We start from the raw sequence: 25,548 nt of genomic DNA on the forward strand, positions 1-25,548 counted from the left end.
TTAATCATTTTTTAAACAGAATCGACGCGTATTTTATAAAATTGTTTCGAAACGCTGTCATGAATTTGAATCGCTGGGAAAAGTGTAGTAGAGCTGTGCTAAAAAGAGGATAAGTTGGACGTGACATTTTTGAGACACCGGCATTTGATATCATAAAATAGGAGATATACATGCTATCACAGTTCACAGTATACTTCCCTACTAGACTCAATTCGTTATTTTCATGGAATACCTTGCATTAGTTTACAGATTGTCATTTATTGGAGATTACTTTTATCAGCTACTAAACTATAAGCAACAATGAAAGTGATATGTGCGGGAATGTCTAAAACTGGAACAAAATCTCTGCACGTTGCTCTTGAACAATTGGGTTATTCGGTTTATGATTTTCCTGAAGCATTTGACATCTACGGAAACGATTTTTATGAATTTTCGAGCAAAGGCTGGACTGTTGAAGACTTCCGACAAATATATGAGAATGTTGATGCTGTTATTGACACTCCCATGTTCTATTTTTGGGAAGAACTTGCGGAAGCTTTTCCTGATGCAAAGGTTTGTTTCACTACGACACACTTATTATAATATGTCTGTGATAATCTTATGTAATGTTGAAAATTAGGTATTTTATTGTTGAAGTGATTTTGCTCAATAAATTGCAGGTGATTCTTATGGTACGAGACAATCCAGATGTTTGGGTGAACAGCTACAGAAAACAGTTGAACGGATGGCATATGTATTACTATCCGTTTTTATCTGCAATGTGGAGAAAATTTTTCATATTCGGAACAAACGCTGGTAAGTCAAATTTACATTATATATATACAACTTGTAACCGGATAGATCAGAGTCGTCCAACCCGTGACCCGCGAGCCATTCCGAGTGGCCCGCGCTGTATTTTTCAGAATTGAATAAAAAAAATAGAGTAAAATTATTTTTTGAGTGATGTAGTATATATACAAAGATGTAATACAAACGATTTGTTTATTTCCTGAAATGCGCTCTGCCATCCTTTTCAAACGAGCCACGAGTGCCATTTTGAATCGAAACCAACTGGGAGGAGATATCGATACATAATGGTGCCATAATCGCTTACACACACTTGGTCTTTTACTAGTCTATATGACGTTATCGCAAAACAATAGAAGCCATTCTAAAACTGAGATTTCGGTAAGGAATGTAAATTATGTATTGTTCGGATTGCCAATGTTTTACGTCCGGAAATAAAAGAGGGGTTTGCAAAAATAGCCTGTCACAAACAGACAGACCGAAACTCGTCGCGTTGAAGAGCTTGGGAACTCCATAGCGGAAACTTTAATTGCAAACGCGGGAAAATTTTCATCGTATTCATTGGCGCTTGACAAAAGCACTGACATCAAGGTTACTGCTCAGTCGGCGGTCTTCTTGCGGGGAGTCAATGATGATTTTGAAATTACCGAAAAACTCGCAGCCATTGTCCTTATTAAGGGTACGAGTAGAGGCGTTGATTTGTTTGGATTTGTGATGAGAGTGATCGAGCGTCTTGGCTTATCTTTGGCGAAATTTTTGGAAATAACCACTGAGGGCACCCCATCAATGGTTGGGAAACAACAGTTTATTGTTCTAATAATTATAAAAGTTTGGTGTGGGGTATTCTTTGTTTTTTCATTAACCTGTAGTCAGTGTAACAAAACTAGAACTTAACTACCATGTTAAGTGGCCCGCGCACTTATTAGTAAACTACATGTGGCCCTTTGGCCAAAAAGGTTGGACGACCCTGGGATAGATGAACAAGGAAATCGAGTAACAACCTCTGGTTATTAACCTACACATGTTTCATATTCACAACTAACTATAAGCTCATGGAAGGATCTAAACATGAATCTCCACTCCTACAAGTACAAGTTTTCAGGAAAACAAAGAAACATTAATATAGGTATACCAGTAATAGGCTGGCACGCTAATCTCCCGTACATGTTGGTAGTTTCTACCTTTGAAGATTTGGGATTGAATAAAATTTGTATCATTGATAAAGATATTGTATCATTTGAAGGATTGCTTCCTTTTGGAAATTGGCAAAGCGTGTTTGGAATTGCAAGATATTGGCCGCAGGCAATAGAGCTTCCATTTAAACAGGCTTATAGGAGACACAACGCTCATGTTGTTCATGTAAGTTTTCCTATGAAATTTTTGTTTTATTACAATAGGTGGAAAGGGGAACATTCAATGGCTTTATTTTTTTTTCGTAGTTTCTTCTGTTTCTGCTAGGATAAATAAATAGGATAATTAAATCATACTCAGGGGGTATGCTGTGAACATTTGGTCAATTAACCACTTGCATATTTGTATTGATGGTACATAATTCATGGCCAAGTTCATCTTTCGAATCATAAAAGTATAGAAAAAAACAAATAGCATAAATATTACCGGAATCGTAGTTAGTTTATCAAAACCTGTCCATCAGAAAATAACTGATTTTCCTAATTTTATATCAGTTTAAAGTTTGCTGAATACCCTTTTAGCATAAAGCTTTTCTCGTTTTACACAGATTGTAGCAAAGGGATGAGTGCTTGCAGCTAAACGAATATGCCGAATAGCTAGTCGGTAACAAAGTCATTAAGGATATATATTAATAATCCGAAAGTGAGTGCAATGCCACATTAACGAAAGTAAGCTTTCGCTAGAAGAGTAATTCAACCATATCAATTACCTGTTGTCTTCATGTAACTGGGTCTGTTGGTAATAATTATATGATTCGTCACTTGCAAATATGGCATCAATCGTTTTTGAACGTCGTAAACGAAATTATATAGATTCGAAACTATCTTTGCAAGTCGACTTTGTACCGATTAATACTAATCATTATCATAAAACTTTCACGTAAAACTATTATATTTCAGTCATGTCCTAAAGATCGAATTCTAATATATAACTGTTCGGAAGGTTGGAAATCCCTGTGTGAATTTCTTGGTAAACCTGTTCCACTAACTGACTTTCCGTGGATTAATAAGAATGGAATAATGGCATATTCAATGTGGGAAACGCCATTTTTAAAACGAGCAAGAAAAGAAACGATTACAAATTTAAGCATTTTATTTGTAACTGGAATAGTCGGAGCAGCCGTATGTTTTTTTAAATTGAAAACATTCAGGTAATGCCGTACGCATGAAGTTTTTCCAAGATGCTTCGAGGAGCCATTATTATTCAGTATCAAAATGATATTGAGAGAGATAATTCTTTCAAACAAATTCCGTTTTCCAAATTTCATCCTACAACTTTGCTTGTCCTTCGCATAATCTTATATTTTGTTATCTGTTAAATTTACACATATTTGAGTTTAATAAATGTTCGTATAATTATATATATTCATATTATTCATTTTTTTGTGATTCGAGAGGTAGAATAGGCTCGGCATGGCTAATATCTCCGATCCCCACAATGAAGGACCTGTGAAAAAGCCAATGACGTCTTAAGTTTTCTATTAGGTTCAATTTTGGTCAGATTTGAAACCAAGTTCGCAAAATCATGTCCAAAATATCAAACTCTTCATCGACTATGATGATCTACTGAAATGGTACATTACAGTTAGCGATATAGATGTGCGTCCATTTGAAATTGATTCGAACTGTCAATCTGTCATATATCTGATGATAGAGTGGTTTTTCCATTATTAGTATAGCGTTGTTGTGATAATTCATAATGGTATCGTAAATTTTGGGGAAAATTGTACCCACATAATTAGCGCTTGATATTTTTACCAATACAATTTGGAAACTGAATCACTGTTGCTACATTGAATAAAATTGTATTTTTGTCAAAGAATAAAAAAACAATGCAATAAAGCCTAAAACTAAGCTGGCAATAGTTGACAGGTTTTCTATTGCGAATGATACTATGGAATAAATGGTTGGCAGATTGGTCGTTAACGACGAATGGTACTTGACGTTACAGCTTTCCACAAAACGCCTTGAAACGGGATGAATACGCTTTCATATAAAGTTACTCAAGCAAACAAGATCACGTGCTTCTCCAATATATTGCCATTGTAATCTCACAATGTTATAATTCAGTTGAATAAGAGTTACGTTTGCTCGTATTCAGATACGATAGAAGATTCAGCTCCATTACTTTTGCCAATTTTTATTATGAAAATTTTCTGGAATGGATCTAGATTGTTTATTCATTTAATATTACTCTTCAACAAGATCATGCTATGTGAGAATTACTTGTCTGCACTAATACAATTTACACATATCGATTACTGAGGTCGCACAGTTGAGTGTCGAGCCCATATTGTACTATATTCGTCTATTTGTAGATATCAATTCTCACTCAATCTCATTAAGTTAAATCTTTCATATTGCAATGAACAACTAAGATCTTTTGTACAAACCCCCCACCACTAATGTGAAATTTGAGATCAAGAAAGAGAAACCAAGATATTCTTGGCTGACTGTGTATGGGATCCAACCGGGTTTCATATGTAAGGCTCCGCCAGTACAGCTCAGGGATTCCATCCAAAAAAAATAATATATGTAGGCTATATTGTTTAAATGTAATCGAATAAAAAATATCTTTTTCACGTTTCATATTGCGCCAACAAACTTTAAATCGAATTGAAATATTCTCACAAGGAGGCTGCCGAATCAAAAAGTTTTCTATAACATTTCTCAGCTCATAATTGTTTAAGGCATGCGTTTAGTACCGCAGTGACTGCACGCATGGACCGAAAGAGAAACCGGCCAGACGAGAAAACTCATGGCTGCTTCTGACTAAAATAAAGTCGGATCTTAACAATCTGGTGGCATTGTATAAAGCCCATTCCCTTCGATTACTAAAACCACATAATGCACCTGCGTTTGAACATTAATCTAACTCTCTGTATATAAGGCTTTCCTTTAGTAGGAGAATGCTTGAATACCCTCCTTAAAAGTCTCCGGTTTCATGTCTGCAATCATGATTATACTTTCTAGTTTTACTATGAGGAAGATATTCTGAGGTTATAAAACATCCACAAAATGGGTTTTGCGTCAAAAGGAACCAAGCCGCGTCGGGTCAAGCTTCTGGTACGAAGGATTACTTACAATTGGTCCTAAATAGGCAATTGTTAGTTACTGAATAGTTACGATTACTGAAATGGATCTTCTCCTTTTTTTTACATATATATATATCACAAGATTGAACATGGCAGTGTATAGAACTTGGAACAGCTTTCAAGATATTTACGGACAATTTCATTTTGTTATTTCAAGCATGATACGTTGGCAGTGACGTGTGACGCTATTTTACTTGTAATATTTATTTTTCACTTAAAAATAGGTTCTACTAACACTATTTTCTATAAATTAAAAACGGTGTTCGGTGAGTTCAGTGGCATATGTGTACTAGAGCTTTGATACAAATATAACAAAAAAATGTCCCAAAGCGCACTTTACATAAGTATCATCTAACTTTACATAGGTATCATTCACACGCTTTTAAATATGATTTTTCACATTGCAATATCACTGGGAACGAAACTAAGACAGATAACTTAGATATATAGCAAACCCACGACATTAATTAATTTGTTTATCAGCTGGAAGTCAGTATTCACAGAATCTTGCAATTATCAATATAGCATAAGTATTTGCAATTGGTGAACAAAATCATCCGTATCCGTAACCCGTTGAATCAAAATTTTATGCTCGCGGTGCATGTTCTCCATAGTCATATTAACTAGATATTTGACCTTCAGAAGAGTAACGTAATTTAATATTTGATTTTTCTTCCACCTATTACTACACATCGAGAGCACGTCATTAGTCTAGGTTAGACAAATCAATCATAATTAATTGAAATTAAAAAATTAATTGAGTCAAGTTAATTGACCAGTAGGCTATCTCGAGGTTCAAATGTAAACGACTGTACAATTTTTGCTTCATCATATCACCAGAAGTGATGGTTCCAGAAGTGACTGAAAATGAGATAGATTTACTGGGTTATCACAATGGCAATTGTTCTGATAATTATTAAATAAAATTGACTTTTGCAAAGTAAAAAGGTTCACCATTATCCTGTCTGAGAGATTATATTCCTTTGAGGGGAGTGAAAAGACGAAAAGTTGAAATAAATATTTGAACGTGTCAGTCATGTCTCTTCTACATTTTGTTGATAGTTAAAGTTTAAAAGAACTGATCAAATTAGTACGAATACGTATGAATTGTTGTGTAACTTGGTCAGAACTTATATATATGTTTTTTCGTGAACTGCTTTCACAGCGTAATAGTCATCTTCAAGTTCTGAAAGTTGGAAATAGCTTGGTCAATAGTTGCGTATAGAAGAGCAATTTTTCTACAATAAACACAGAATTAACTGCTACAGGAACAAGAATAACAACAATTTTGCAAAAAGATTCAAATGTACACTTTTCATCCAGTACTGCCACAGAAACAAGAATAACAACAATTTTGCAAAAAGATTCAAATGTACACTTTTCATCCAGTACTGCCACAGAAACAAGAATAACAACAATTTTGCAAAAAGATTCAAATGTACACTTTTCATCCAGTACTGCCACAGAAACAAGAATAACAACAATTTTGCAAAAAGATTCAAATGTACACTTTTCATCCAGTAATGCGTCATATTCATTTAAGACCTACTGCATAAATATGTATGTGACAAAAGGCGCTTCTAACACGTAAAGTAGGAGACACCAGGTTGACGTGAATTCCTGAATATAAAAAACCTAGATAGGTAATATTTGTCAAGAAATATTTACCAACACGGAGTAAATTTATCGATCGTTTTGTCATTTTCTATTTTCTCCTTATTGTTGTGAAAAAAATCGCTTTTCGCATTATCTACTGGACTAATTGCTTTGGAATATTCAGGGGTTAAAGATTGTTGGTTGTAGTCGCTAAAAGACTATTATATACATTTCTATTTAATTCTGAAATTTATGTGGGCTCTACTCTGTGGGATTCGTTTTTCAGTTTAAATTTGTGTGTGATGACGTCATCAAAATTGATAATGCGCGCCGTGCCGTGGTCCCGTGATCGCATTAAAACGACCTTGTGGTTCAGACTACCGGTACTCCTAAAAATTTGATGCTACTTCGTTTTGGTCTTCGTGTTCATATATTTGAGCACTGCTCAGTTGTTTTAATACTGTGTCTTATTGCCTATTTATAGTTGTTGTTTCTTCGTGTCACGGTCTGCTTTTAAATTTTCATCTTTCCGTGTCACGGTGAAAACGAAAGAGCTTCTCCCATATTTATTTTTTCATTCGATCAAAGAAGGGACGAATGAAGTGATGTCGTCGCTTCTCGGTCACTTACATCAAGCGAATTAATAACTAATACAAGCCAACTTATCAGTTAACAACAACTGTTTATGGCGATATCGTTTGATGGATGGCGACCTTAAACTGAGAAGTATAACAAAACTTAATGGTAGCCAGACTTGATCTGTCAACTTGATACAGATTAGATGCTATTGAATTCCACAATGGCATTAGACAAGGCTGTTTATTGAGTCTTATGTCAACAAACGGTTAATTTATTGAAAACAAACCCGCTGCATATTTAGGGTTATTGAGATCTTTGCTTTGTCTAAATTCAGAAAACATTTCATTTCAATTTTTCGAGTATCTGATGCGTGATATAGTCTCCAACCAAACGATTGGAGCTGAACATTTCTATTTAAATATTCACCCGATATACTCAATCTACAAAAATATGGACATAGAATGCCGTTAACATTCTGGATGGACGTTCTCGCCCATAGTTTTGTAGTATATAAAAATTGATATGGTATTGATAAGATTTCCTCCTCCATAAACCTTGGCTACTTCAAAATGCAATCTACTACTATTATTACCAGAAGATAACATACAATATTCTGAATTTGTTATATTTTATTTGTACAAAATCTAGCATATAAATATTTTAATGTAATATAAATACCAATACAGTGCCCCATATAATGAAATTTCTAATCTATAAGTTAGAAAGCAAATAAATCTAAAAATACTCAACATTCACACATTGTGCGTTTAATTGACCTATGTATCCAAATTGTATGCATATCTGTATTAGTTTTGTCAGCAATGTACATGAAAGTAGCAATTAATGCCTTTATCTGCATTTTTGTATAAACATGATTTTGGTCATATGTAATATGCACGTATCATGGTTAGTTTTAATAAATTTGTGGAATAATAAAAATCAAAAAGCAACAAGACTGACCAAATAGATGACACTGCCTGTCTTGCAAATCATGACATTTAGTAAATGATTGCAATTGGGGTGGGGGATCAGAGACTCATGCCAATAAAATTATTTTTCAGTAGATTATTTTCGTTTGTAAAAGTAGAAATAGCTATATTGTGTTGGAATAATGTTTTGGGGATGATTTTTTTTCTAATGCCATATTTCACGTATTTACACGCATGTACATCTTTATCAGCTCCTTTTCACGAATATCAAAAATTTTTGATACATAGAGGGCGTTATATAAAAATCATTAATCGTAATGAGAAGGTAACAAGATACAATTTATTTAATATAGGCTTTGTAGTCAAAATATCAACATTTGCTTCTGTACAAGTTAAAAATTGCCCATGTTCAATTTGCGAAACCACATGTTGGGCAAGACCTTTTCGACAGTTCGGATGTTTCAAACTTAACATTACAACGAATACACTGTTTCCGATGTAAAAACGCTATCTTATAAGCTTGGGCACCATGTTTTGGATTAAATCCAATGATAAACTCGACAGGCCAACGTTCTTTTGCGTGGAAAACTTTAATATTGAATTTATTGGGAGCGAAAAACACTCGGATTTTCATTGACCCCATAGAATGAAGTTCAATAAAACCACTCCAACCACGAACGTCTACAACATGTCCCCTGAAGAATTGCCGGATTTCTAGAGGAAAGTCTTTTTGCTGATAATGATGCCTCAACATTTCCAAAGGACTGTTGTCGTTTTTCAGAAAAACTGTTAGCCACTCCACCGGCCTCTCTAACTTCCATTGAGGAAGCATTTTGTGTCTATTTTCCAGCTGTTGATGAATACGATTTAGAGACAATATATCGACTGGAATATGAGTTTGGATAGCTCGAAGAAAGTGCAGTATGTAATTGTACAATGTTGAAAGCGATTCCCTTTCTTGTTTTTGGTCCCATTTATCTACATAGTGCATGATGCGGTGAAAATTATAGCTCTTCACCTTTTTAGATAATCTAATTGCCTTTAGCCAATCTTCCATATACAACGAAACTTTAATTCGGCGGTATTCACTATGTTCAAATATGTCTTCAAGAGATTGTAAAAACTCATCGACTTCATAGGAATTTGGTATTAAATCTTGGTAAATGCGAAACTCTCTTTTCTTGTCAGTCTTCCTTTTGATCTTCATTAACGTGAGTTTATACCTTTTTGATGACATGGTGCCATCATCAGAAATCCATTTTTCAAAGTCTCCGATTGATATGATAAAATAATCATTAAAAAGGTTCAAAAATCTGGAAATTTCATTTTGTACCACTCCCATGCCGTTCATCGCTTTGATGCATTCATCCAATAGAAAATCACACTCAATAAACGAATCACAAATCATATCCCATAAAAAGTGAAAGCGGTGATTTCTATCGCATAGTCCGCGCATATTGTGCTTCGTTATCTTCTTACAGAACTCTGCTAGATATAGACGAATTTGGATTTCGCCAACGAACCCATATGATGGACTTACGCTAGGACAATAGTAACTTCGACATTTCTGAAATTGTTGAATAGCACATAATACGGCATTGTGAACGGAATGAAGGTCGTCTGGAGAAAGTTGCGAATATTCTGCTGCAATCATAAATCCAACACTGTGATTTCCGAATATATGTCTCACATGTGCATTGTAAGCATAACCAAACATACTGTGAATTCTATAAAGTACTTCATCCCCTGAGTCGGATGTATTTTTTCCTGCTATTTCAATTGCCTGTTCTCTGATACGAACAGCCTTTTTCAATGCATCTATAGCCTCGTTGTGTTGATTGGATTTACCCAAAAAACGACCATAGTGAGCGTAAAATTCGGCATTTTGAGGAAATTCTTCAATCAACGTCTTGAAAACGCATTTTTGCTTTTGTTGATCACCTACGTCCATGATTAATCGGGAGTATGTTGGTTTGGTTTTATAATCATCATTTTCGTATGCACCTTCACTGTGTCTTATTATGAAAATATTATTCAAGATTCTCAGTATAGGATGTGGAATATTTCGCGGATCAACCAAATGTGAGCGAGTGCAGTGAAGAAAATCGATGGACAATGCATCTAATTCAATTTTTGTTTTACTTTTATATTGCTTTAAGATTTCTTGTGCAACAATGTAATGAGATATTTTCCACTCTGAGATATCAGCACATTCGCGAATAAACTGCTGCCCCAATTCTGGAATGTCCATTTGCAGGTCCACTGAAACATAAGGTTGTTTTTCAAGAATTATCGAAAACAATTCTGATGGTACGGCGCAGTTTCCATAATAATTTGCAAGAGATAAGAAAGCAGCAACTTTATGCCAAGGCTGCAATCCTTTCTCAAGGAGAAGATGACTTTCTACGTATTTTTTCACTCCACGAAATTCCGAATGAAAAGCCGTGAGACCATATTCAAATACTGAATGACGAACTTTTTGACCCACATCTTTGGTGAGATTCGCCAACTTTTTCCTTATACCAGCATTTCCGTGTTTTACCAAAAGCTTTTCAAATTTCTGAGCCTCGTTTTCCGAAATATAGTCGGGTAAAAAGAAGAAAGCGGTCTTGGGGTGTTTCTGTGTCAGCGAATAGTAACGTAAGACATGAAGTATAACCAACCTCTCGTAACGGCAAAGATCAAGAATATTCCTTACTTCTTGACCGGACCTACCATCTATTAAAAGTAAGATTGGGAGATTGGAGCGATCTCTAACTGTTTTTATTTTGTCGCGAAAATCATCTTGAACCTCTGTCTTTGAGGGAAGTGCCATGCATGGTATGTGCTCCCGGAACTCCCAGAGAACTCTCCGACCAACTGTTGATCCACCACTCCCAGGAGAGTGAAATAAAGTGACGATTCCTGACTTTCCAGCTTTAATATACTGATAATCTAGACATTCTATTATACTTTGCTGAATATCCCTCCGAACATCAAATGAACCATCTTCAATGACATCCCAAGTCAAATCTCCTCCCTTTAAATAATCGTCAGCGTGTCGTGCTACCTTTTCATTATCCGGCTGAGTAATTGTCTCGTGCTCATTAAAAGTCAGCACATGCATATCTGTCAACAGCCAATTCATTTCATCATCCTTCAGTGTGAAAGTGGTACTGTTATCATCTTCATCCTTCAAACGCGGCAAAGTGAGCCTTGTCACCTTCATATCCTTTATTCGATTAGCCGCAATTTCTTGAATCCATTCGCATATTTTTTCAAGTGGAGCTATAACCCTGTTGTCATTAGCATATTTCTTTGATATTCTACCAAATTCCGTACTTTCATCGGGAACATCAGAAAGACATAAAACAAACTTGATTCTCCGGGGCGGCTTGAAATCGTGATTTATATTTGTTATAAGATCCCTCAGGCAATCTTCGAGATCGTCATCACTTTTGTGATACCAAACAATAAGCATAGTTGCTGGCTTTTGCCCAGCGCAAAAGTAAGAAAGTGAAGATATATGCTTGCTTAAAGTTTCAGGAGTAATACTGGCTTCCGTTTTGACAATGGTCCAGTCAGTTTTCATGTCTGAGGACTTCACGGGTTCTTCCGAAGCGCATGTTACGGAAAACTTTCCTGACTGCAGGTTACCTTTTGCTACACTGAGAAGACCATCATTTTCACTGTCAGAATCGAAATCAAACACTTTCAGCCATGGCATAAGTGATAGTTTGCAAGCAAACGGAAATGTTGGCTTAATACAAGTACAAAGAACAAACGCTCGTTTTGTTTCAAATCCATCCACCATTTCTCGGAATAGTTGTTTTTTAGCTTCGAATTCTTGAATTTTATGTTCATTCGGTTCTACAGGTTCTGTAAAATATTATATAAATTGAAACCTCGACTTGCGTGCAGATCGATTTTCATAATGTGTAGTAATTCGATTCTGTTGTGAGTTTTTCACAGAGGGGTCGACAGGTTTTCTTGAATAGAATTGTACAAGGAAGTTTCCGTCAACCATAATATAAAACCCCATTCAAAAATATACACACAATACAATGTTAAACCATATCGGATAATATTTTAGAATGCTAGAGAATCTATATGTGGGGTCCTAGGCTTGCACGTAATTTACGGATTTACGTAATTATTTGGAGTTACGGAAGGGAAGTTACGAATTACGTAAAGTCGTAATTATTGCATTGAAACGAGCTTTCTTCAAAGCAGTCAATTTCGTCGATTGCGAAAAATGAAAGCTCAACAAGTAGAAGAAGTTTAGAGTTCCGGTATTCGCTTCGTTTTTCTCTCTCTTGTTACGTAGGTGAAGGAAGGCATGACGCGTTGCCATTTACTAACCTATTATCAACTTATCTGGCGTGGCCAATGTAAATTATTAACGTAGTTAATGGGGGAAGAACTGAGTAGGGCCGTTTGACGCCAACACACCTGGTTTTAACTTCTCCCGCAACTTAACCATAGATAAGGGATAGAATTGCGTTGAGACCGATGGACGCTAACACGCCCGGTTTCAACTTCTTCGGGTGAAATGACTAATGAACGCAGGAGATCAATCTATCAAACATGGTCTATCAAACATTTGTATCCATTTTACTTTTATTTATTATTTACTTGTTCCAGTTTTCCGTTACTTATGGTATATATGTTCCGTTTCTATTTTATTCTATTTTATAGTCACGCGTTTGAATAGTGGGAATTCCCCACCAAGTGTGGATTAGCAATGCTTAACCATTCTTTATTGTTAATATCAACACTTGATATATGAACATGGAATATCATATTGTTTTTGGCTGTTTCATTTCAGACTTGGGGTATAAACAGGAAAATATCCATAACCTTTCAACGCGACGATCTTGTGAAATTTAACGAAGAGCTTTCGCGACGAATTGGAACCAAATAAGCGAAAAGAGCGATTGATCACTCGCGCCAATACCTCGCCGTGATAATTAATGTCGCGCTTATCAAATAGCAATATGACGACAAAAGAGAGATTGCGTAATGAACCAAAACGACGGATTACTCGCGGACCGTTGAAAATTTAACTGTATCATATATAATCAAATACGAGCCTGTGTGTTTATTCTGTGCGAGATCCATTTTCTATTACAAAATCTTGATGTTCTGTTAACGGTTTTATCGTTATATATCAGTCCGGACTTGGCCTTGCTCATGATGTTTTTCACAATTCCTCTCAATATTTCGGCCATATATGATTAACTGTCTTATTTTGATTTATCATCGACTTGAATACCACCGGCACTCGACCAAACTTTTGTCAATCTTGGCCGATAGGATCGCCGACTTGAGTTAGCAAATAAATGTTGTGAGTGTAAAATAAATGTCACAAAATGCATTGTTTTGCGATATAACTTTGTATTTTCGGAGAAGGCATGTCATATAAGTTTGGTATTTAAATTATACGCAAATAAATAATATTTGATCTAAATTTATCGCAAATAATGTTATAAACATTCAGTCCGCGAAATGATTGAATGTAAAATGAAGCATGGTAATCGGAATATCGTCAATAAGTCGACATCAATATTTATTATTATAAAAATGCTAACAAGGCAGTAATGTCGGATAATGCAGAAAACGCTGCAAAAACAAGTCTTCGTCGCGAGGAAATCGCAAGTATAATCAAATGAGAGAATACGCTCGTCGTTGGTTAATAAATTAGAAACCCGTAATTTTTATTCAGTACTAAGGTGGTTTTAAAAAACTATCGTTTCCATAAATATCCGTATACCAGTGTCGGTAATGATAAAATAAAATTGATCGCATAAAAATGGGACGGTTAATTTGCGAAGGTGATAAAGAAAAACCAAAGCTAACACAAAAGATAAAAATCAGAATAAAATTAATTTGAATTCACTCCTTGATAGTTGTCTTTAACATCTGCCGCCGGCGTGTAGTACTGTCAAGAATATGAAAACCCAACTTCAATGTCCCATTCGGAAAAAAAGTGGATTCAATGGGTTGTTACGATAGGTTTAAATGCATGGAAAAATATCGCAATTACGGGGTCATTACGTAATTGATTTTGCCGTAATTACGGAATTGATTTTTGTCAATTACGTGCAACACGGGTCCACATCAACCAGCAAATTTTATTTTATCCAATTAATCATATTTGAACACATCTTTAGACGTTTTCGATATTGGAATTTCGGTACTCCTGAAGTATGCGCACCAAGATGACGCATAACCTGAACCCTTACCTGGTACACAACCTGAGTTCAGGTTGTGCACCATCTTGGTGCGCATACTTCAGAAGGTCCGGAATTTCAATAAAAATTATCAACTAATAGACATATCATTGGCTCAATCCATGAACATAGATTCCTGAAGTGTTGATAAAAAGGGTCAGACTGAATTGACTTTGACCGATTCATAGAAAGAACCGTGGCAAGAGTGACTGTTGATGTGGTTCAAACACGTGGTAACGAATAATAATAGGGGATTGTCTATTTCGGAATTGTCAACAGATCCACAACTCTGGCGATTATCGTGATGCGAATCAAATTTTATATTCGTAAAACATATGGAATTACCTGCCACTATAAACTCCAAGTTACTTTGAAGTGAAGTCATTGTTTTGTTTTCCTTTATGAATTCAATGATTTTTTCTGCTATATATTCCGCATTAATTCGGTTGGGCAAATTTTCCATTGGTAAGTGTTTTACGCCATCCGGTATCTTCTTCTGGTGGATCGGCCTTGCCATAAGGATCGTGTTCTCAGAAGTTGACAATTTTGCGTTGTACAAAATTGGTCCGTGGTGAGCCAATTCGTGTTTCACAAATGCTTTGTTGATCAGGTAAACTCTTGAAACATTACGTTAAATGTTTTAACGGATATCAAAAGAAGTAAATTAAAACTAATCGGACAAACAAAATTATATGCAGTTCCCACGATTTATTCATATCGTATACAATAATTTTCGAAAAAAAATCGGCATCTGTTTGAAAAACATTGAGACAACAACGAATATATAAATAGTATTAAATTATTCAATTCAGTCATTAGGAAAATTCGAAAGAGTTACGTATGATTTTTAAAAGATATCGCATTGAAAACGATATTTTTATGCTTGCACGTCTTTAAGGCAATAGCTTTGTATGCGGACAAGTGATGCAGTTTTTTTACCTGTATTTGCTGCGCTTTGTGAACTGCATAATGCAATCTTGCTTGAGTTTTCCGGCGGTAATTGTTGCATCTATAGAGGACTTTGCGGAAATTTCTTTTTCATTTAAGATGCGTATCGCTTCCAACACAGGATCTTTAAGATTTGAGTTACAGTGGAAACATAACATCACGTCGAAATTTTCTACATCGGACGCTAGTGTTGTGGTTTCAGCTGAAGCTGCCATGCAGAAAAATATTATGTAGTTTTGCAGTTAACCACAAATGAAAACGGCCCACCTTCGAACATAAACTAAAAGTATCCCCAACTTTAATTACAACTCTACAGGCTTGGTTTAAAGCAACTTTATATTATTGCTTTTCAGCGAATCCCTTCGGTGCATACTGCAAACGAGAATTCAAACGCTCAAGTTCAATATTTTCCGAGGTGGATATCGTTTAATTAAATGGATGGTAAGCAGTGTTAACTCTAAGCGATTTATGAGTGCGAAAGTGCTTCGCAGTCGAAAAAAAAAGTGCGAAAGTGCTTTTGCCGATTTTAACAAGTTAGGTGCACTAGCCTTTCATATAACCCATTTAAAACGGCATAGATACTCGAAAAAGCGCTCCTCCGGTTAATATTATGAATTAAAGAGAAGCCTTTCCGTTAACCAAGTTCCCTTTAAGCGAATTCATGTTTAATTAAAACAAGCGAATTCATCGGTAACGAAAGGACATCTGCTAACACCTGCCGCGGACCAAACTTTCATGCAATGTATCACCGTGTCATTTGCTTACTCGCGTGAACAGCAAAGGCTTTCACATTTGTGTTACTCCTTCCATCTAACAGACAACGATTGATACATGCAGGCTGGAAACCATATTATTACAGGGTGGATCATTTGTACAAATTCTGTGCAAAATAATCCCCCCCCCCAATCCTCCCCGTTTCGTGAGCTAGCATGACCTAATTTCTCATTTACATTTATATATATTATACTATTTCAGAGCTTACCCAAAGACAAGTAATTTTTAAATGTCCACGTGCCTTGGTTTGCGTGCGAGTTAGTTTAAATCGGGCAGAAAACATCATATATTGGCAAAATGTTTAGTAATGTCATGTACTTTCAGCATTCATAAATAGCACTCTTTGTAACGCTGCTGACCTAGTATCAATTACTGTATTCGCATCACAACGCCACTTGCGAGGTTTCCATATATTTCATTTACACTAATAGGAACGATGACACCAAGGAGTTTTCTTTTGCGAAGGTACACGAAATAAAACCAGGGTGATTCTTGAAAAAAACAGGAATATAAAAAATAAACGAATGATATGATAGTGGATCCCAAACAATTTTGAGAGTGTCTCGAAATACCAATCCATTTGATAAATAATTTTTATTCGACCACATGAACGCTGATATCCTGAAAATTAATGTTGAAAGAGAAGTACGTATTCTCAGATATCGGACATCCAGTCGCGATATTCAATCGTTCATATGCACAAATCTCACATTAATAGTAATTGCTACCCAAGTTTGTAAAGTTTAGAAACCAACAAACAAAAAATAACTTATCCTAAAACACAATTAAAATTCAGTCGGCAATAAATTGCGCCAAGACGATTCCATACAAAACCAAAAAAGATTTGGTCGCGAGAGTTACGTTAGATGACTGCAAAACGACGTTGTTTTTTAAGCAGAATGTAAAACAATCAAATTAAAAAAAACGGGAGTTACGACGCCCTCAACACATCGTGTGTATTAAACTTCCCTGGTAAGTACTATTATTATCATTGTACTTATACACCTGTTGGGAGTATTTCGGACAATTTCGAATTTAAAATAAATGAAAACCCGACATATAATAAAGACGCAAAAGTAAAATGAACATTTATGGAAAAAGTTATTATTTAAGAAAGACAACATGATCGTACAATTCCGCCAAAACCTCGATGTTCGCAAGTGAGATGATAAATAAATACTTCCCTGTATTCGATCAATTAACTTTAGCGTACGTATCGTTGTTCTGCCAACAAATAGCCGGGTGCAAAATATTTCCGTCCTGTGATATGCTCACAAATATTCTCGATATTAATATCATACCCTCGCGTATGCACTTTGTATTAGCTCTTTAGTGATCCCTTCCATCCTTGGCCAAGTCATGTTTCGAATATGTGAACATTTTATTCGACCATACATGGCCGGCGGGATGTTAAAATTGTAAACAAGAGAGAGGTAAAATCAATCGCGAATTTCGTTATAACGGCTCGTTTACGAATTGTTGCGCCTGTTATCGTCGAAAATGATTACATTTGTTGTATTTTGAGGCATTTGAGCAGTAATAATTAGGGCATGACATCATCAAAATCGTCACGTGAGGTTTTGAAATTGCAAATTTCGTAAATAAAATTGTGAATTACTCGGTAATGAATTCAGCTATAATAACCATCGGGGTATTGTTTTGTTGAAAATTATTATTAATGTGAGAGCGCCAAAACATACAGGCCATACCGATGCAACTGCAATTTATATGGCCGCACTTAGTGTGGCGCGTTTATTAATAGTGTAAAATAAATTAAACGAATATCAATTATAACCAAGCATGTCATAGTGTTTATTTTCTGTGGGCAAGAATCGTAAAATACCATCTTGAGACGAATTTACTTCCATTGCAAAATCCTAATTTTCAGTTATTATCGTTATACAAGTAACGTGTGGCAACTTTTTAATTTATCGTCAACCAAACAACCGCCCCACACTCGTCCAAACGTGTGTCGAGCTTGAACGACTGTAACAGAATCATGGACGACTTAATTAGGGAAAATATGTATTTTATTGGGAATGCAAAATAAATGCAACAAAACGCATTTTTTTGTGATTTAACTCTGAGTTTTCGAAAACGGTTTGCCATGAAAGGTGAAATTTGATCTAAATCAATCGCAAAAATGTTTTATTTTAAATGTAACAAAACACATTTTTCGCGATACAACTTTGTATTTTCGAAAACGGGTGTCCTGAAAAGTGAAATATGATCTAAATTAATCGCGAAAATGTTTTATTTTAAATGTAACAAAACCCATTTTTCGCGATACAACTTTGTATTTTCGGATAGCGGGTGTCATTAAAAGTAAAATATGATCTGAATTAACCGTAAATAATGTTTCATTCCAAATGTATCAAAACGCATTTTTGAGATATAACTTTGTATTTTCGAAAACGGAGCGTCATGAAAAGTATTAATCTAATGTTTTATCTATCGTTTAACTAACGTCTGGAACACATCATTTTTGGGGAGAACTCTAGCCCGCGAAACGTCATTTAATTTAAAATAGAGAATGTTTCATGCATTCCAAAAATTTAAGATTGTTGGAATCGAGCAATCGGAAAATCGCCAGTAAGTCGACAGGGTTTCAACCCTCCGGATTCAGTATTCTATATCCCCCCCCCCCCCACTTATGGGGTGTCAGAACTTTCTGAAGAATGGAAAAAAGAACCCGTCAAACCGCCGCTGAAGAAGGGCAGTATTTTTTGCACTAATAATTAGGGCGTGACATTATCAAAATCGTCAAGAAACTGGTGAATTCCATAAATAAAATTGTGAATTGCTCGGTCACATTTTAGCTATAATTATCGCCGGGGTATTGTTTTGATGAAAATTTTTTTAAACTTGAGGGAATTAGTTACAATCAGCGCCTGACCTTTATTAGGCACAAAAGCACTCGAGCCCAATCTTTTTAGCATTAAGTCGCATACGTAAAATATCCTGTAAAAGAAGTGCTGTTCATTAACGTCATCTCGTCTTATAACCACGCAGAAATGCCTTTATTGCCGCATTATTCAATCACTATTTTAAATCAACATTCAGGATTGGCACAATTTCAGATTTGCAAAGTTTATCACCATAGAAAAACATGAGAAAGTTAATTATCGTCTTAATAAATATCTGCATCATGGTATCGACAATAATATTACCATTCGCATAAAATTGGGACGGTAAATTTACAAATCTTGATAGGTAATATTAAAGCCAACGCAAATGTTAATTTGGGTCCTCAATGTCTTCGACAGCTGTTGCCGATGTGAACGAACGAGTAAACCCGAAATATAAAACTTCGATGTCCGCCGACCCGCAAGAATTCATATTTGTAAAAAAGAGAGGGCGGGAATATAGATTACCAAAACCTGGATATCGCCGCTAAAACGATCGGTGACAAGAACAATTAGCGATTACAACGGAATTAACCAGTAAAAAGGCTTTGTTGCCGATTTTTTAATGTTTCCACCGACGTTCCAAAAATATTTGTTATACGATACTGTTAATAAAAATATTCGATTCAAAAAAATATTGAATTTTGCCCACCCGTACTCGCATATCAATGAGAAATAGTTGTGTAAATATTGCAAAATTCTGGAAAATGCCACGTGCTTTCAACATTGTGATTACAATAAAATGGAACTTGATGGTATTTTGTGAATTTGGTGATTTTGTAAATCTGTGACATGCTGCTAAAAGTTTCGTCTGATATCGTGCACTTTGGTCACAATTCATCCAAAGTGACTCTAACACCTTACTAAAACTTTTATAGTCACTTTGAATTCATCAATATCATTGATAGTCACATGACCACTCTCGTTCAAAGAAACGCACTGCGTATTTTTCCCATCTGGTTTCAAAGACGGCAGGAGCGTTTTTGCGGGAGAAGCGGAATCGATGTGCTTGTATAATAATCATATTATAAACAACAATTTTGCCGTTAATGCAAAAGCTTTATCTCCTATGTCTGCATCTCATAGGTTAAAATTCCGGTAAATATCGTTATGATCTGCAGAATTGAGTAACAAAAGTACTAGTATGTTGCTTATCACACGAAAATATTTGTCAACTTTGAATTTTTATCTTATTCAAAATCGGAAAAAAGTGCTATTTCTCTTCAAAATCGGGAAAAAGTGCTATTTCGCAGTCCCTAAAAAATGTTGCGAAAGTGCTTCGCAATTTTCGCAAAAAAGTGCGCTAATAGTGAACACTGATGGTAAGTGATAATTTTACCATATTATCGATAACCTATAATTTCAAGTAAAATACATCATTAACGCATATGTAAGTCATTCTCTTAACACTCCCGATATAGCTGGACTTTATACGAGATCCCACCCAAGTTTAATCTTATTGGTGAAGAGTATTTCATTGATTTTTCTAACTTAGATGGTCGAAGTAAATCAGTGGTTACTTCCCACCGCCTCATATGGAAAATATTTAGCCTTAGATTAAGCATTGCGCTTAGCCTTAACGCCATCTGTGTTAAACTGGCACGTAAAGTACAAGTAAGTGCACATGGTTGCACGACTTACAATACAGTATCATTCCAAGATAATTATGGGAAATGTTATATGACATATGATTCTTCAAATAGATGCAATTTTTATAGCTGAGGTGAAGAAAAATATTTCGATCACAAAACATTTTAAAATAGGGAAAGACTAGAATTCCAAATACCCATTCCGTCGTATCAACATTTTCTCGAAGTTGATTTTAAACGCTGCATGAGAGCCAGACGCCTATTTATGATTCACCCAGTTGAAACTTTGGTATCGAAAGCGGGTTTTTTTTTTCAGAGCACGGAAGATACTCTTGCTAATAACTTAATAAATGCCTATTACATTATATGAATCTCGCATTTTTAACTCGCGGAAAAGCATGTACATGGGTACTAATCAAAATCATTAACAATATCGCATGAACAGTATCAATAAACCTTGTGCGAACATTTTTCGAAACGGTACAACTCTTTTATCTTCCAGTCAAAATCTGGTACACCCCTCCCTTCCTACTGCAGTTTTATTCGGTCAAAAATACATGGTTTAGAAAATATACATGTTTAGACAGACACAATACTTCGTTACAACGGTACACCCGTTTATTCTTCAGTCAAAATCTGGTACATCTAACATCCCACATATTCTACATTTTTATTCGGTCTAAAATAGAATGTTTATCAAGTACACATGTTTACACAGACACAATACTCCATTACCCTTTTTATTGTGAACGTAGCTTTAGAATTCCACCAGACAGTTGTGCAAGGCAAGTAATAACATAGATCCAAGTCTCCCTATCATTCATTAATGTGTCTGCATCCTTATTTAAATTTCCATTTTATTATTATTTTTGTGAGACAGTTGTGTACAACCCTGTGGTACTCAGAAACTTTTTGTAGTGCCACCTAAATTCGTTCGAGCTTTTAAATATTTTAAACCTGCATTTTGTACCAAATTTGATCGTAATTCAAGAAGTTCACCAGAAGAGATTTCTACAACAATACCAGAATTGACCCTCCCAGGAATATTATGCTTGGAAAATTTAAGACCTCATGACATCTCATCAAGTTATTTCTTCCAAGCAATTTCATACAAGAAATAAAGAATTAATCGGTGTGCTAAAAAGGTATTATGACAAGCAGATTACAAAAGCTTGGAATATGTCGGACATACGTTTTACATAAATTGAAACAAATACCTTGTGCTTCATTTGTGACAAGTTGTCAATTTTCAATAAATACATTTGAAAGTAGCTAGCTTATCGTGTACTATAGTGTATGACAGGGGTCACCAATGGAGGTGCTCGTGGGCACCGAATCGCCGGAAGGTCTGTTCTTAAAATTAACTCAAATAACGGCGCTTATTAGTGAGCTGCATTTATGATTTTATTCCTGTTATTATTGTTCAAATCCGTTCATGAACATGGACGTATCAAGCATTACTGAGCAACGTTCAGCCTTGATACTGTACGAATGGAGCTTGAAATTGTAACACCGCAGAATGACCTCCACTCCAAGTCAGTGCTATCAGGATGTTCCAAATTATTGGGGCCTAGTTGACACTGACAAGTACAGTGTATGAATGCTGCTATGGAAGTGATCATTTTAAAACGTTTAATATGAAAGTATATCAATTTAATGATAATAATTTATTTCTTATGTTGTTATAATTGTTGATAATTTCATGAAAAATAATTAACATTATCAGTGTCTCCTCGTGGCTAAATACCTTCGTTGAGTAAATCGGATTTTTAGAAGTGTGCATCAACTGGTAGCCCTTAGCTTAGCTTAATCGGTACCCATGAAGTAGCGCTCGGCTTCATAAAGGTTCTGGGAAGTAGCCCTCGGTTGTAGGAAGGTTTGTGACCCCTCTGGTATATGGTATACCACAGAGTAGTCGAAACTCAGGCTCGCGGGCCACATGTGGCCCGCCGTATAATTATCTGTGACCCGCGTCACATTTGCTGATATAGTTATTTTGGTATTGTTTCGTCATAAAAATAATCGGGAAAATCTTCCTGTCGTATTGTCGCAACACTAACTTGTGGCAGGGATAGCTGAGAATCAGTGGACAAAAGTGAATTGAATAATGTGTTTGGCCAGCCTAAACTGGTTCAAAAGTCATTTATTCGATTTCGGCACCCTTGAATGACTTAAAACTTCCACAAATAAATCTATTCCTCGGGAATATTGTTAACAATATCTCAATAGTCTACATAGAACTAAATATCAGCCTAGCATTATACTCCCTGTCGCATTGTCTTTTTGTAATCGGCGTGATCAGTAACACTAGAATTAATGCTCATATGTTAGAAAATTTAGTAAATATCAATTAATGTCGCATTATTCACCTGCTGTAGCCTACTTCACAATTGCCGAAGTTTAGAATTCAATCAATCTGCAGTGATTTGTAAATTGTAAGTCGCTTTGTAAACGTGAAATCGAAAGAAAAGCTGACCAATTCAAACAAAATTAACAAGGGACAGGTTGGGAGACGGAACATTGGATGTCACTAGGAAACTTTCAACGACCAACATAATTGTTGATATAAAAACATTGAATAATGCTGAATAACGAGAATATCGGTCAGAGACCGAATACTTATCGATCGAAAGTTAGGGGATCCCCAAAACACCGCTCTTACTCAATAGTGACACCTTGTGTCCCATCACTAATTAATTAATAACTCGCTGATTATACGACATAATTCGCCCAAAATCAATAAGCATCTGGTCCGAGATATGATAAACGAACATGCAAAATTTGGAGCAGATTCAATCTCGCTTTCGTGAGATATCGCGTGCATCTAACAGACAGACATACAGACAAATACCTATCAACATAATTACCGATTAAAATCGATAAGTAATAATCAAATGTCCCGAGACTAATGTGGCCCGCAAACAACACAAAATTGATATTGTGGCCCTCGACGCCGGCAACCTTGGACCACCTGGTATATCATATAAAAAGTATATATTATAGCGTATTTAAGATTCGGTATGCCATATCGATGTGGTACAACTGAGGTGTACTATACACCCGGTTGACGAGCACAGGCATATACTTAAATGAGTAAGTCTCCGGCAGAAGATACCCAAGTTGTTGTTAAATTTTATGAAGAATGATAATTAGCATGACTCACGTGTGAAGAGCGACGAATATTCAGATTTGGATGTTCCTTGTTCCATTTTTAACTATAGTCTGATAGTACTTCTTGTTTTCAAAGTGGCTCACATTATATTGAAAATAGTACTCCAATGTTCCTGACAATAAAGATATATCAAACACACCAAATGGCGTTTACGTGTGAGTGATGCTGGATCAAGCAATTTCCGCAAGCCTCCGTGTTATTATATTCTCATATGAGTTCTTCTGAACTAACCGCTGAGCTTTTCTTGGAACAAATTAATGTAAACGCACTGGTTTCAAAATGACACTGAAATCTGGACTTTTAATTTATTAAAGATAAGTCTATATATATTAGTCTGAATGTACGCTATACAATTTCAGTTTCATAGTTCAAGTATGAAATAAGATCTATTCAAGAAGTGGATCCCAAACAGATTTTAAACTCAATCTCTCGGAACAGCCACCATTGGCGTTCGTAATAACACCGCAGTCCGCCCTTCTCTATGATTTCCAATCATCTATAACCATTTCTGCAGAGCCGACAACGGGGTCTAAATGAACTTCAAATTCATTCAATCCTAATAGCTACTGATGAATAGTTCTACAAACTATAACCTGGTCACTCAATATTTCTTAGCCGTCAGAAATTGACATTTTCGTCCACCTACTGATGAATAGTTCTACAAATTATAACCTGGTTACTCAATATTTCTTAGCCGTCAGAAATTGACATTTTCGTCCACCTGCCCTATGACACTGATAACTTGTTTTCGTATTAAATTGTTTAAAGTCTCGTTTCAAATATATATATTCTGTATATTTATAGTCGGGTTTAAAGGCTGCTTACGACTAGGACTAAAGGTTTCACCTCAGCCAAGGGTATACGTTTATGCATCTATAATACAATAACTCTTTTCAAATAGTTCATCTTGCCAATAGTTATAAACAAACACAATTAAAAATCTTTAAAAAATACGGGAATTTCAAAAAGCGAAATCTTTGCACTCGGAAGAGCGATTATCATCGAAGGTTCCTAGGTTGTTGCTTTGTAGAATAGTGCAGGCCTATGTACGCCTGCCAGCAATAAAAAAAGTTCCTTCCAAATAGCATGTACGTGATGTTAGCACCTTACCGTGTTTCCCCGGGAAAAGACATGGTTGTATTTCATTTTTTTTCGGAAAATATTACTAAAGCTTATTTTGGGGGATGTCTTTTATTTCCATATCAAAAACAAATTACTAAGAAGAGAATTACGAGATTTTCAGATATACAAAATATGAAAACCAATATCCAATCACTTCCAAAAAAAAGCTCGTTTTTATTTAAAAAACTGCTAAACGTGGATTATTAATTATTTAATATGTGTAGGAGAGATTTCTTGCTACAGACCAGGTCAAAAAAATTCGCTGTCAACAAAGTCTTATTTTAAGGGGGGGGGGGCTTATATTAAAATCATTTCCAAAAAATCATTTCTTATTTTTCACAATTATAGGCCATAACAGCGTTATATTTGGAAAACTTGCTAGACTCAAAAAGTGGTTATGCTGGTCGAATCGGATGATAGGAGTATACATAAATGGGTGTTAGCACAAGTGTTTCGTATGCATCGTATCTTTTAAAAAGACAGAAATGCTATACAGATAAATGAATTCGCATGGTATCATCTCGCATATGGCATATAGATTGATAGATTTTATTCCAAAAATTCCGGGATACACACAAATTAACTATGGACAATTCTGTGAAGCGAAACAAAACGTTCAAGTCATGAGAAATATGATGCGCCTCTCGCAA

The 25,548-nt window shown here is 35.5% G+C and overlaps 3 protein-coding genes across 6 annotated transcripts; 2 read left to right on the forward strand and 1 right to left on the reverse strand.

Moving 5' to 3' along the window:
* Window positions 1-300: 300 nt before the first annotated feature.
* Window positions 301-582, forward strand: LOC144411695 (uncharacterized). Its single transcript, XM_078111932.1, has one exon. The coding sequence runs from the start codon at window positions 301-303 to the stop codon at window positions 580-582; it is 282 nt and encodes a 93-aa protein (XP_077968058.1).
* A 140-nt stretch (window positions 583-722) lies between these two features.
* LOC120326829 (uncharacterized) lies at window positions 723-21,875 on the forward strand. Of its 4 annotated transcripts, none has more exons than XR_013475093.1 (4): window positions 723-795; window positions 2,030-2,145; window positions 2,525-2,619; window positions 2,877-4,129. XR_013475093.1 is itself a non-coding variant. In XM_078111689.1 (4 exons), the coding sequence occupies exons 1-3, from the start codon at window positions 732-734 to the stop codon at window positions 15,767-15,769; spliced, it is 261 nt and encodes an 86-aa protein (XP_077967815.1). In that variant the 5' UTR covers window positions 723-731; the 3' UTR covers window positions 15,770-15,776; window positions 21,596-21,875. The 4 variants fall into 4 exon arrangements, 3 of the variants coding, with proteins under 3 accessions (XP_077967815.1, XP_077967817.1, XP_039249111.2); XM_078111689.1 differs by lacking the exons at window positions 2,525-2,619; window positions 2,877-4,129 and adding exons at window positions 15,689-15,776; window positions 21,596-21,875; XM_078111691.1 differs by lacking the exons at window positions 2,525-2,619; window positions 2,877-4,129 and adding exons at window positions 15,689-15,776; window positions 21,599-21,875.
* LOC120326828 (uncharacterized) lies at window positions 7,795-24,755 on the reverse strand. The gene is made up of 4 exons (XM_039393175.2): window positions 23,768-24,755; window positions 15,327-15,543; window positions 14,733-15,004; window positions 7,795-12,033 (listed from the first exon to the last, which is right to left on the reverse strand). Exons 1-4 carry the CDS (start codon window positions 23,811-23,813, stop codon window positions 8,585-8,587), a joined length of 3,984 nt encoding a protein of 1,327 aa, XP_039249109.2. The 5' UTR covers window positions 23,814-24,755; the 3' UTR covers window positions 7,795-8,584.
* Between the last annotated feature and the right edge of the window lie 793 nt (window positions 24,756-25,548).

Source organism: Styela clava, chromosome 4, assembly GCF_964204865.1.
Source record: "Styela clava chromosome 4, kaStyClav1.hap1.2, whole genome shotgun sequence".
Classification (NCBI taxonomy): domain Eukaryota; kingdom Metazoa; phylum Chordata; class Ascidiacea; order Stolidobranchia; family Styelidae; genus Styela; species Styela clava.